At 41.1% G+C, this 13,111-nt stretch overlaps 1 protein-coding gene across 2 annotated transcripts in view; it reads left to right on the top strand.

The window, feature by feature from the left end:
• Positions 1-13,111, top strand: part of LOC136108657 (multidrug resistance-associated protein 1) — a 52,805-nt gene that overhangs the window by 15,699 nt on the left and 23,995 nt on the right. For both annotated transcript variants that reach the window (XM_071815333.1, XM_065850705.2), the window contains exons 5-14: positions 983-1,108; positions 3,625-3,686; positions 4,531-4,662; positions 5,679-5,906; positions 6,583-6,760; positions 7,474-7,635; positions 8,365-8,457; positions 9,752-9,955; positions 12,406-12,552; positions 12,926-13,013. In XM_071815333.1, coding sequence (XP_071671434.1) covers positions 983-1,108; positions 3,625-3,686; positions 4,531-4,662; positions 5,679-5,906; positions 6,583-6,760; positions 7,474-7,635; positions 8,365-8,457; positions 9,752-9,955; positions 12,406-12,552; positions 12,926-13,013 — 1,420 coding nt within the window. The remainder of the gene's footprint in view (positions 1-982; positions 1,109-3,624; positions 3,687-4,530; positions 4,663-5,678; positions 5,907-6,582; positions 6,761-7,473; positions 7,636-8,364; positions 8,458-9,751; positions 9,956-12,405; positions 12,553-12,925; positions 13,014-13,111) is intronic.

Below are 13,111 nucleotides of genomic sequence, written 5' to 3'. Positions count from 1 at the left end.
CCAAGCTAAGCAAGACTTAATGGCTCTAGTTCTGAAATGCTGGTAAAATTCATAGTCAACTATAGCAGCAGTTGCCAAGAAAATTCTGCGAGCTGTGCCAGAAAGGGGGTGCGTCTGAGTACAATAAAAGTGTAAAATCTCTGATGTGAAGCTGTTCTGGGAGTTTACGTCGTCTTCCTGTTGATTATACAGTGGGTTTCCTGAAACGCTTGGGTTGATGGTAATGTGATCTCATCTGCTGAGACAAAATGAAAGTGCACAAGTGAAATATGTTTGTGTCTGTCTGCTTTATAGTAAGGCCACCTCAAATATCCAAGTAATTGCAAGAGGCATATCACTTTTATTTCTTGAGACCTTGAAGCAAGGTTGTGAATTTTGAGAACTTTCAGCCACCTTCTGTCTTTAGCTGTTGGGCGTGGGGTTTACTGGGGTGGTGGAGGTGTGTGTCCGGCCATCCCTGCGCTTTCGTTTCCGTGGATTACGCTTCATGTATCAGCCCCAGTCCACAAAGTGGAAGAACCTCTGGAGTTTGAGCACAACACAACAAGCTGTAACCTAAATTCTGCTCGCCTAATTCTTGTTTTCTGTGCGCATACTGGTTAACAAATGCACTTTGAAAACTCCTCACTACCCAGTGCATAAATGCCTTGCTCCTCTAAAGAATACCTTGATGTTAAATGGGGGCCTGCTGTGTTAGTGCAAACTGTGTCTTAAAGAAAACTGCTCTACAGAAGTTGTTCATGCTTGTGTGTTCATGCCAATGATTGGTTAAAAATAAATAGTATCTTTTATCTCCTCCACTCTCTCTTTACCTTCCCTTTACCATAATAGTAACTTACTTTAATTTGCATGGGCGTAGGTAGTGTAACATTTGTGTAGTCAGCAGTATTCACAGTAATGAGCTGGTTTATGTTTAATAGTAAGATGATGTTTTAAGTAAATTCCTTAAGCTGTCTCATTGGAATGTTACCTTCCTTTATAGGGTGGTAAAGTGGATACGTTTCGTTACGTCACCTTCTGCATCTACTTTGTCCTGTTGCTTGTACAGCTCATCCTGTGTTGTGTTCCAGAACGACCACCTTTGTTTTCTGAAACAGTAAATGATCCTGTAAGTGTTCAGTCTGTGCTGAGTGCTGAATACCATAATGTGCAATCTTCTGTACAATGACTTATAGACCCAAAGTCTCCCTGGTGCCAAATAATTCAAATCTTGTTGGCTTGTTTGCAATAAAGTGTTCTCGCTGCTCTGTAATCGGTGATGCAGGAGATGAAGTCCATAATGTGCAAAAGAGGGTGTGTATTTAAGAGAAAAAGCAAAAATACTGTTTCAGTCATTCCTGAATGGCATTCCTGAAGGTCTACTCATATGTATTTATATTCAGTAGTGCCTCTGGCAGTCGGTGGGAAATACTGATTTGAAACGCTGTCATCTGGTCATCCGGTCCCGTTCAGTAGGCAGTAACTCGGAAGGATGCGTATTCCCTTCCTATTCAAGCTGGGGGAGAATCTATGCCTGGAAAACTCGTGAATCTGGATGGATGTATTTGGTTTCCATATTTACCGCTCTTGTGTCAAGCAAAAATGTAACCTGCTCAGTTACAAGAGCAATTAACATTAGAGTGTGGTCTGGATGTAGAAATTCAGTTTAATCTAGACATGATCTTTTTTGTGTCTGTTCTTAATTATATGTTCTAGCTATATGTGTGCCTGGAGGGAGGAGGACACTGCTGGGGCTGCCGGTCCTCTTCATCTGCAGGTCCTTTTCATCTCATTTGGGGATGAAATATATTTGACAGACTACTGCAGATTTATGGAAACCTTGTTTGCTGCTTTGATCTTAGTTAACAATAATTACAAGGCGCTTTGAAACCACAGTGGTTTGGTTTTGCGTTCTGAGTGTCTCTAGGAAATAGGGCAGACTTCAGATTTCGACTTCTGTTTTGAGCGGAGTGTTTTGTTGAATTTTATGATGGGGAAGAGAACAAAGCAAGTCATGTTAGTCTGGAATTCTGCTTTATTCCCTTCTCCCAAGCATTTCCAAGCCAGAAATGTTTGCAAGTCTGGAGTAAAATCTCATTCTATGTTTACTTAAGCCAAAAAACTATGGTGAATTTTCCAAGGTATAGATGCCGATGTCTGTAGAAGTCAAACAATGTGTTTTCTCTTGTTTTCACTTTCTTTACACAAACCCCGACTTGTTACAGTTTGTCTTCATTCTATCTGACATGAATGTCAGAAGGATTAATAGTTCCTTGTGTGGTAACTATTTACTGTTATCAAAAATAATATTATTTTAGCAGTAATCCAATATGTTTTAATGTTTTAAACTTGCTTTATGACAATGAAGTCCAGTTTTGGGTAGTACAAGATCTAGTGGCTTCTTCAATTTAGAGTTTCCACCTGCAAGTAAATTTTAAGAAGTATAAAGGAAAAAAGTAATACAGCATTTTATGTAAAGTTCAGAATATTTTGAATGTTGTTGATGTTGAAAGTATTCCCTGTATTGCTGAAGTAGAAATCTGGATCAGGAGTGTTGATGTGGCTGAAAGCTGAATGGATTGCCCCCCCTTTCTTTTTAACTTCTATGAGTTTAAAAACTGTTATTTATTCATTAAGCAATAGTGTTGGGTTTTCTTGCAATCTTTTTGTTCCGAGTGTTTAAATACTTGGGAAATGTGAAACTCTTTTCCTCCTTCAAAAAAAGCATCTGTCTCGTACATACTCTAATTTTTCCCTACGAGGCTGCAAGAAAAGTTGTGTGAAGGAGATGCAGGAACCTGCGTTGTGTAGCTGGATTACAACACAGCTCAGCATCGCTTGGGGAGAAACCAGCTTACACAAACAGGAGCTGAAAAATGCAAATCTGGGGAACGCTTGGCTCTGACTCTCTTAATTGCAGGGCTCTAATGATGTTTGGTGACTTTAGTAGATGGAAATACCTGAGTTCCTGCAATTCCAGTTGATGATAAAAACCTAGTGGCTTGTGTGCCAAAGGAGGGGTTGGCTTTAGCATTCTTTAGATGCTGTTCGGAGCAGCGACAGAGGGAAGAGAGAAATCCACACTGCAATTCTGCAAGTAAATCACCTTTAGTGCCTTTGAAATTCCTCCAGCCTACTTTTCTATTGTTTCAATCCAACCAAATTAAGAGAGACTGTTGACCTGAGGAGCAGTTAAATCAGACGGCCCTTGCGCTGGATGGGAACATGAGCTGCCGCCTACCTTCAGGAAGATTTAAGTTCCCATGCAGGTGCAGGAGCTTTTGGGGCTGTTTTGGGATTTTTAAGGCACTTACAATTTCGTTTTTAATTTGTGCATCTGTTTAGATGGAGTCACAGCCCTTAGCTGCTTGAACAGTAGAGCTGAACTCTTCATTTGTGACTAACAGTTAACACATTTATGCGCTCACACCTTGCATTAAGATATGTAGGCATTGATCATGACACCCACAGCCCTGGAGTCTTTCCTGAACAAGCCCTCGAAAGCATGAATGACAAGTTTCATAGTGTGAAAAAAAACACTAGAAACAAAAGGAATTCCCAGAGCGTCTTGTCTGCTTGGTTTGTTTCTTTTGGCCCTGTATCAGCCACTTTGTATGTAGATGGATTTCTTTTTCTGTCCTTTAGAATCCGTGTCCGGAATCCAGTGCTTCTTTCCTCTCCAGAATCACCTTCTGGTGGATCAGTGGGTAAGATCAAGATGATGCGTAAAGCACCAGTTAAAGTTAGATGACGTTGTAGGATCATGCTTTCAGAGTTAAATTAGCAGTAATCATGCGATAATAATTTCGGTTGGTTTGGCTGGTGGTTTTGTAGATAAATAGTTTTTGTTTCAAATTCGATTAATCTTTTTTACTTTCTTTGAAGAGTCCTTGTAATTTTAAATTTTACCAGTATATATTTAGTATGTTTGCTGAAGGAATGTAATAAACTTTTTCTTTGGGAAATAAAAAGTAGAAGTTATGTGCTGTATTTAGAAACTAAGGCATTCGAAACTGTTAGCTCTTTTTGTCTAATAGTCTTGTCTTTTTTTGTTAACCTGGCTTTGGTTATGCTGTGTGATTTGGTCACAACACATACTCTTGTGAGTTAAAACACAGAAACTTGTAAAATAATGTTGGTGTACAGTTGTGGTTGGTACTTGGCCAGAGTTCCAACAGAAAGCTCTACATGAAAGGAACTACTTTGTAAAATTAAAGGCTAATCAAGATTTTGAAACTAGGTAGGCATAGGAATATTAATTGTCTGGCTGAGTTTCAGATGAGATCACTTCTTCATTTTATTTTCCTTGAAATTTGAACTCAGTGGCATATCCTGGATCCTTAACTGTTTTGGTGTCTAATTCTCACAATAAAGACAGGAGGATGTATGTCTTAGCATGTGGACCTGTGTTGTTGTAGGTTCTTGTGAAGAGCTGGCTCTGTTTTGGGGCTGGATGTAGGGACCATTGTGTTATAGCATATATATGTATATACATATTTACACATCTCTCTAGTGTTCTTAAATATATAGTGCTGATTCTTTCTGATACAGGTTGATGGTTCAGGGTTACCGGAGACCTTTGGAAGCCAAGGATTTGTGGTCGCTAAATAAAGAGGACAAATCGGAGGAGGTGGTGCCAGGTTTGGCAAGAAACTGGGCAAAAGAGTGGGCAAAGACCAAGAGGTAAGTTCATTATGCTGCCTGGCAGTTCTTCCAAGATGTGGAGGTGCAAATGCACAGGTTACTCAGCCTCAACTTGGAGCTGTTTGGCGGCTGTTATCAAGCCAGGTTTTGTAAGGCCTAAGCGGTAGTTCTGTGTTTGTCCCTAAGCGCAATACAGAACAAGAACCAAGCAGGGTGTATGTGTCGTCTTTATGAAGAGCTGCACCAAGTTACCGTTAGTCTTTCATAACCCAAAGCTGATTATTGTTACTTTGGATATGTGGTTTTTCCCTGGAGAGGGAATGTTTTCACACAGTTGAACTTCAGTCACATAATTTAGGAGCTTGGGCTCCCTCTATAGTTGGTGAAGCCTCAAGAGGGGACAGTTCAGGGTGTGAAAGAGAGCAGCTTATGTCTTTCCTTTGACTATATAGGGAGCCTGGGCATCTAAGCCAGATGACTAAAATTAGAAAGGCTGCATGCCTGCAGTTTCCATCCTGCTTTCATCATCCTTTACTGTACCAAACACAAGCACCTTTTCATTGAAGGAAAATTGCCTGCTTGCTTACACAGTGTATTTTTACATACAGCTTGTCCTCAGAAGTTTGGAAGTACGTAGTTTGGCATAAGCCAGATGTACAAAATGAATGTGTTCAGTCCATTGGGCATGACTTGGCATAAATCTGACTGTGATCTTTTAACTCAGGTGGTACAGCAAGGCCTTGATTTTGATTAAAGTTCATTGTACTTTGTTCTAGGGTAATAATGGCCTTTGCACGTAGGGTTTAGCACGTTACAGCCCTATTCCTCATTCCACAGGACAGACCTATAGGAGAGATTTGACGGGAATGTTACCTATCCCTACAAAGAAGACCATGGTTGTATGCTTAAAAGATGTTTGATTGACAGTAAAATGCAGTTAAATTATTAAGAAGGGCAATGAACAACTCATAAACATCTCATTTGTGTAGTTTGCGTTTTTCCAGTTTGCTTTATGCTTGAATGAAGGCTACATTATATACCTACTCTTATTTCAGGCAACCAGTAAGCATGATATACTCACCCAAAAAGCAGCAAAAATCAAGCGACTCAAATGGTGATGTGACAGAGGAGGCTAAAGCTTTGATTATAAAACCATCACAGAAGAGCTCTGAAGCATCTTTATTCAAGGTGTTATATAAAACCTTTGGGCCGTATTTTCTCATGAGCTTCCTGTTTAAAGCTGCACATGACCTCTTGATGTTTGCGGGCCCAGAAATTCTGAAGTAAGACCTATATGCTTGATTGTTGTGTTAAAAGTATATGGACAGACATGCTGGTATTTCACTCACCAACCTGCTTTGCCTTCAGCTGGTTCAATGGGGAACAGTTGTCATGCAAGTCAGAGACCATGCAGACAGATAATTTTAGTCCATCGGTTTTCAGATGATAACATCAACCATTGAATGTTTGACTTTTTATGTTCCTTTCCAGCACTAGAAAGGCCAGGCAGGAACATAATCAGCAATAGCAGCAGAGTTTGTTTAATTCTAACCTGCAATGATCGTGGGACTACAAGTCACAGTATGTGAAGCAACAGAGAGCTAAGGGGGTAGGAGGAGTTGTGTTGCTTTAAGGTGAGAAGAAGTAAAACAACTGTAAGCAGTTGTATTTTAACTGAAGGGAATAAGAGAGTTTTTAGTGTAGCTCCAAGAGAATGCTGTACATGTTAGGTATTTGATGCTTCATGTTTTGAAGTAGAACGTTAGTAGGAGGAGGCACTGATGTGTACTAGTATAAAATGATCTCCAGTTTCTAAGGAGCTAGCTTAAGTGTTTTATCAATGTTTGATACTTTGGGTACTTGTATGACCTGTATAACGTTTGGGATACTCCAAGGCTGTAACCCTGACGTTTCGTTTTGATTTGCATATATCAAGATAACTAATTCCTCTCTCTACAGATTGCTAATCAACTTTGTAAATAACAAAGCTGCACCAAGCTGGCAAGGATTCTTCTATACAGGGCTGCTGTTTGTTTCTGCCTGTCTTCAGACACTGATTCTTCACCAGTATTTTCATATTTGCTTTGTGACTGGAATGAGGCTCAAAACAGCTATTGTTGGTGTGATTTATCGAAAGGTAGGTGCGTCTTTAAACATACAACAATACGTCTCGGTGAGTGTGTGAATGCATTGCCTAAGTCTGAATAATTAAAGTAGTTAGGAGACTGGTAGACTGATTCCTAACCCTTAATAGAAATAAGAGTATCAAATTTATAAAGGCTTTAAGACAGAGCAATTTTCTAATTTACTAGCTAAAGTTCAGGCACCTTCTTCCCACTGCCGAACAAGAAACCTTGTCTCATTTAGACTGGTGATGTGAAACCGCTTCAGTTTATGAGAAATTAAGATGCATCTGCATTTACAACTTCATTTGGGACTTAGCAGCAGCACCGCCTCATCTTGGAATAAACTGGAACATGTTACGAAACTGTGGACTGATTGCTCTGTGTGAGAAAAATGTGTGACAAGAAGTGAAGATTCCACTTCTTAAACTCAAAACAAGCAAACAATACCCCCCCAGCAATAAAACCACTGTCCAACCCTAATCCCAAAGACTGCTTGTTGTCTTTAATTTTCTGTTAGTTTAAACCCAGCTGCTTGCTTAAAACTCTACAACTTGCATTTTGTAAGATGTGCAGGGCAAACAGAATATGAAGCAGGGAAAGGATTGCTTGTAATTTTAAAGATGAAGCTCTGTAAAGCAATTGGAATCTGTGGAGAAGATGCAGAAGAGTCGGTCTTCCTTCATGTTGCCTTAATTTTTTCTTTTTATTTTTAATCTGTACCTAGGCACTTGTTATCACAAATTCTGCTAGAAAGACTTCTACTGTGGGTGAGATTGTAAATCTGATGTCTGTGGATGCTCAGAGATTCATGGACTTGGCTACCTATATCAACATGATCTGGTCTGCACCTTTCCAGGTGATACTAGCGCTGTACTTGCTGTGGCAGGTGAGCATTGTGTGGTGGTTCCTGCTTTGATCCTTCCCCTGGTCCTGCCTGCAGGCAGCTGTTGCTCAGACCACCGCAGGGTTTACAGCAGTGTGGAGAAAGTGCTGTTTGTTTGGAAGCTATTGAGAGCTGGTTTGGTCACTGCTGTCAAGAAGGAAGGCAGGAGGTTCCTGGCTTGGAAGGATGCAGATGGGAGCTATGATCTCCTGGGGGACTGCAGCACCTATGGTATCTCACTTCTCACTTGTTTTGAAGAAAAGTGGTCTTGGTTCTGTACTCAGAGAGTCACCGTATGAGATGTCAGCTATTCTAGTCCAGGCAGTCACCAGGCTGACTCTTCCCAATTGTCAGTCAGAAAGGTGATGAAAATCCCCAAGAAGTCGGTCACTCCTGGCATGAGTCTCGTCTTTAGAAGAACAGACAAACTAGCAAAAACTGGAAAACATTAAAAGATCTCTGTATGTTTGTGTAGGTACATATATATAGTGAGTGTGTTTAATCTGTATCTATATATACCTCTGTATATGGGGTTGTAAATGTACATTTGTTTCAAAAATCAAAGCATCAACCCAAGCCACTGCTTGATCCTCCTTCCCCTAAGCTGTTCTTGGAAAGGGAAGAAGAGTTTGAAAAGTGACTTCAGGACGCTTTCCTGTAGCATATGCAGTGGTTTGACCAAAGTTTTTTAATATTAGTTTGAATGAATGTTTACAATTAAGTGCTTTTCAGAATTTAGGTCCTTCGGTGCTGGCAGGTGTGGCTGTCATGATCCTTCTGGTTCCGATAAACGCTGTGATGGCGATGAAGACAAAAACCTATCAGGTTAGAACCTTTCTGTATGCGACAGACTGCTTTTAAGAAATGTGTTCTGCTTTTTGATTTGTTCCTGAGGTTTGTCCTTTTAAATTTTTTTCCCCTGCCTCTATTTATACCTTACAAAAAGGAAAGGGAAAGGTCAGAGGTGTTGTCTATGCAGAATAAACAAACTCACATTTTTCAGCCTTACAGCATTGTCTGTACATAATGGTCTGAAAATTTTGCAGTAGTTAAGACCAAGGTAACAGATTAACAAACTTCGTAAAATGCCTAATGATTGGATTGGAATTAGTTTAGTTTTTAACTTGCTGCCTGAGAACTAAAGTGCAGACATAAACTACTGTCTGCCTGATGAACCTTAATGGATGAAATACATTTCCAGGTTGGTGGTTGCAGTATTTCTTTTTCCTGGAGGGATGAGGAGGGAGCAGTCCTAGTTGTTGGCTGTTCTTGATCCCTAGTCAATTTTATTTAGAGTGATTAGTTTGTAACAGCGTGCACATCAGTAAATGTAGACTCCAACTCTCATGTTTTCATTTGCAAAAACTACTTCAAATAGCCCCACCATGTGCTTTCCGGTACAGAATTCACTACTAACTGAATTTACCGAATGTCAGATTTATTTAAATTAAACCTTTTAGCTGTAGATGTTCATCAAAGTAGACCCCAGGATTTGGCTCCTACGCAAGGGAAGTGGGGATGTCCCCACTGCCGCTGGTCGCAGAGTCTGGGGTGGCTGCACTGATGCAGTCGACTGACTCTGCCAAGGCTGAACATGATCCCAGCTTTGGCTGCCCTCCTCAAAATACTTTATGAAGACAGAAACTCCTCAAGAATGGCCTTCCTTATGGCTGAATGGAAAGCGTTTTGCCCTAGTGCACCATCCGAAAGCCATTGATAATGCTGACAGTAAAGGAAGACCGAGTATGGCCTAAGGTTAGATGCAAACCGCACATCACTGAAGCTTGATTATAGCAGCTTATTTTTGAAGTGCATATTGTACCTTGGAGGAACCTGAGTCCCGAGGCTCCTTGGTGCAGGGTTAATCCCGCTTCAACCAGTGCCACAGTTGTTTTCCTCTTGGTTTGAGTTTTTAGTTGCATTATTTTAATTGGTTTAAAACATTTTAAGTCTGCATATTTGTTTGTTCAGATAGCATCTCAGATTTGCTGTCTGGGAAGCTAGTAAGCTTTTGATGATTATGAGGTAAATTCGGCTATGGCAAAATACAAAGCTTAGAACTTCGTGCCTCTGCCAAGTATTGTGCTCTGCTAATTATTTTTTGCAATATTGTTTTTAGGTGGCTCAAATGAAGAGCAAAGACAACAGAATTAAGCTGATGAATGAAATTCTCAATGGGATTAAAGTTCTGAAGCTGTATGCTTGGGAATTAGCCTTCAGAGAGAAGGTATTAGAGATCAGACAGAAAGAACTCAAAGTCCTAAAAAAATCTGCTTACCTTGCTGCGATGGCAACCTTCACTTGGGTTTGCGCACCTTTTTTGGTAAGTGGAACAAATCTAGCAGTCTGCTCTTCTTTTGGGGATCATGCTCTCCAAGGCAGCGCTTGAGAACTTGTTTTGGTTTTGTTTTTAATGAGTGGGAGAGTCCACAGCAGCGGTGGGGGATCGAACGCTTCTCTTTCTGCTTCTGGCACTACTGTTTTCTTTGAGGTTAGTAACATCCAAGTTGGATGTATTCTGAAGTTAATGGCTGAAGTATTTAAAAATGAAAACCTCCTCTGCATCCAGCTCTGTTTTTAGTGGTGTACTTGGGGAACCTAAGGTCACATGTACTGCCAGATTGATTATAGAAGAGGTCGCTAATGTGCACAGCACCCTGCAGGTGCTGGCTGTGGCTGACAGTAAATCTGTCCTTATTTCAGCATCTTCCTGAGAGCGGGAGGTCCTTAGATAAGAGTCCTTGATGGAACAGGACATTGTGTGCCAGGGACACCTCTGGCCTGGGTTCTCCCAGCGTCTGAAGAACTCTATGGAGAGGGAAAGCCATTGCACACCCTGTGATTGCTTCAAATTCTTATTTAAAAAAAAAAAATCCTTGATATGTGAAACATCTCCACTGTGTTTGTGGTTAGCTTACATTTAAACTAATAAAAGGGAGAGAAGGGTGAGATCACATCAAAATTGCTTCAGAGCCTATTAGAACACGGGGCCATTGCTCTGGTCTGCAGAAGCAAATACAAGCCATGACTACATTAGGATAAAATATGTGCTGTTCCAATTGAAGGTGTTTAAGTGTACTTTCCAGTCTCAGATTCCTTCCCCACGAGCATTTTTATTGTTTACATTATGTTTTGGCATGATGAAAGGCAGAAGCAGTGCTCTGGGTAGGAAACATCAGCCACATTCTCAAGTGAATGCTTTTCTAAAAGAAGCCTGAGATGGTTTTAATCTAAATACATTGTTAAATTAAGTTGCTAAATAAAACCCTGCAGGTGGACTCCTCAGTGCTGTTCTGTAGAGTCTGAGAGGACAGATTTGCTTAACGAGCAGAGCAGCTCTGTTTCAAGCACACTGTTGATGTGTGACCATGGGGTTTGCCCCTGGGGCAGGGTCAGGGCAGGTTTCTCCCATTTTTCTTCTTTTGTCTATTTTCTTCTGAACTTCTGATGAAAGAATTGTTGGAACTGCCTACTTGAAAGCACTTTAAACATGTAAAACTCCTTTATTTCCTCTCCTCCTCCTCCTGTTTCCACGGCCAGGGCTCTTTAAAACATTGTTCAGTTGTGGTGTCAGGAAACGATTCATTTTGCAGTACGTCCCCTACTGCTATGTGTGATGCTAAGGGTGGTTTTCCGATGGTGACACGAGCGCAGACATGCTGCTGGTGAGGTTATTCTTTGGACCCGTGTTGTTTTCCATCTCTGTGGGAGGGCTTTTTCCCTGGGACACGGTTCTCCAAACTAAAGGGTTGTACAAACACGCTACTGTACCAGGCACCGCTGAGTCAGCCGCCCTGCGGAGAATAATACGCGTCTTTGCTGCAGTCTGATTTTTAGCAGAAACACTAACGTCTTCAGTGGATGAGGCCATTCCTTAGGTATCTGAGCTAATTGTTTCAAGTCTTGTGGGAGGGGAACGCCGAAGGTTAACCTACCTCCAGTTCTTGGTTTACGTGGCAGTCTGTGGGAAAGAGTTGCTGGATCTTGTGATGCGCTGAGCTATGAATGTTGTTACCATGGAAGAAAACACTGCGAAGGGAATAGATCTCTAAGTCAACGTTTGGTTTTACTTTAATTTTACTGTAATTTAATCATCGCACTTTTTAAAACTGCACATAAGTATATGGATTTTTTGAGTTATTTTTATACCTTATGATTGATAACAATGGTTGACCATCGTTTTCTTGTTCAGCATGGATCTTAAGCTTTTCTGTTGGGAACTCTTGAGGTACTGTAAGGCTTCATCATTGTAATGCAGTAACAGTGCATGTTTCTTGGCAAACAATCTGTCCAGATACAGTGCGCTGCACTTGGAAATGTAGGGTTGTGGTAGTCTCTTTAAAATACGAACTGGGGAAGCATTGGGCTTTTTCTGACTTTTCTGTCTATATGTGTTACTCATCCCGTATCTGGTACCATGGGGAGTGCCTTAAACTGGGAGAAAGCAGCAAGAAAAGCTGGCAATCATTCCTCTCCCTTCTCCTGCAGTGTGACCACAAACAGCCCGGGACATTCCTGGTTTCCCCCTTGCTATGTGAAGCAAGTGAGCGCTTGACACTTTTCCAAGAGGAGCCGTCAACTTCTTTTTACAACAGTAGATTTAAATCAAACGCTTGTTTTGCAAAAATCATTTCCAGGAACAAGGAGGTTCCCAGAACATTACTCTTTCTTTGACTTGTACACGTCGGAATTCTGGTGGTCAGGCTGTGTGACTCCTGAGTTAATGGCTTTAAAAAGTGTTACCCTAACTGTACCCATTCCACTTTGTTCCAGGTTGCGTTGTCCACGTTTGCCGTGTATGTCACAATAGACAAGAACAACATCTTGGATGCGCAGAAGGCATTTGTTTCGCTCGCGTTATTCAACATCCTCAGGTTTCCGTTGAACATGCTTCCTATGGTTATCAGCAGCATAGTAGAAGTAAGATTTCAGTCATTAGCAGGCTTTTTTTTTTGTGCACAAGTAGCCACGGGGTAGAAAGATTCTATTCCTGTGCTTAGAGAATGTCCGGTGGTGACATTCAGCCACCTCAGAAAGGGACCTTTGCGTTTTCTGTCTGTTAAACGCTGCGCGAACAAAATTATCAATCCCAATTCTGCTGGATGGGTGTTCCTGAAACAAACCCCATTTCTTGTGGTTTGAGAAGTGCGAGTTTGATGCCTATCCAAGAAGCTATGCAATGGATTTAAGAAGGGATTAGGAGTGCATAATAATGATGTCATGTATCTGTGGTGCAATACAACAAGCTCTTAAATAAAATGAACAGGGTATTTTGCATCCCCTTCCCATGCAGGCCAGTGTCTCCTTGAAGCGCCTTCGCGTGTTCCTGTCTCATGAAGAGTTAGACCCGGACAGCATCGTCAGGAATCCCACCACAGAGCGTGAGTTTCTTTTCCTGTTGGGAATCAGTGTGTCCAGGTTTGGGTTTGCTTTGCAGTGTTTGTTTTGCTTCCTGTAACAAATTTACTGCATTTTGGTG

Source organism: Patagioenas fasciata, chromosome 15 (genome assembly GCF_037038585.1).
Source record: "Patagioenas fasciata isolate bPatFas1 chromosome 15, bPatFas1.hap1, whole genome shotgun sequence".
NCBI lineage: Eukaryota > Metazoa > Chordata > Aves > Columbiformes > Columbidae > Patagioenas > Patagioenas fasciata.
Note: the sequence above shows the minus strand (reverse complement) of the source record. Positions and strands in the feature narration are given on the sequence as shown.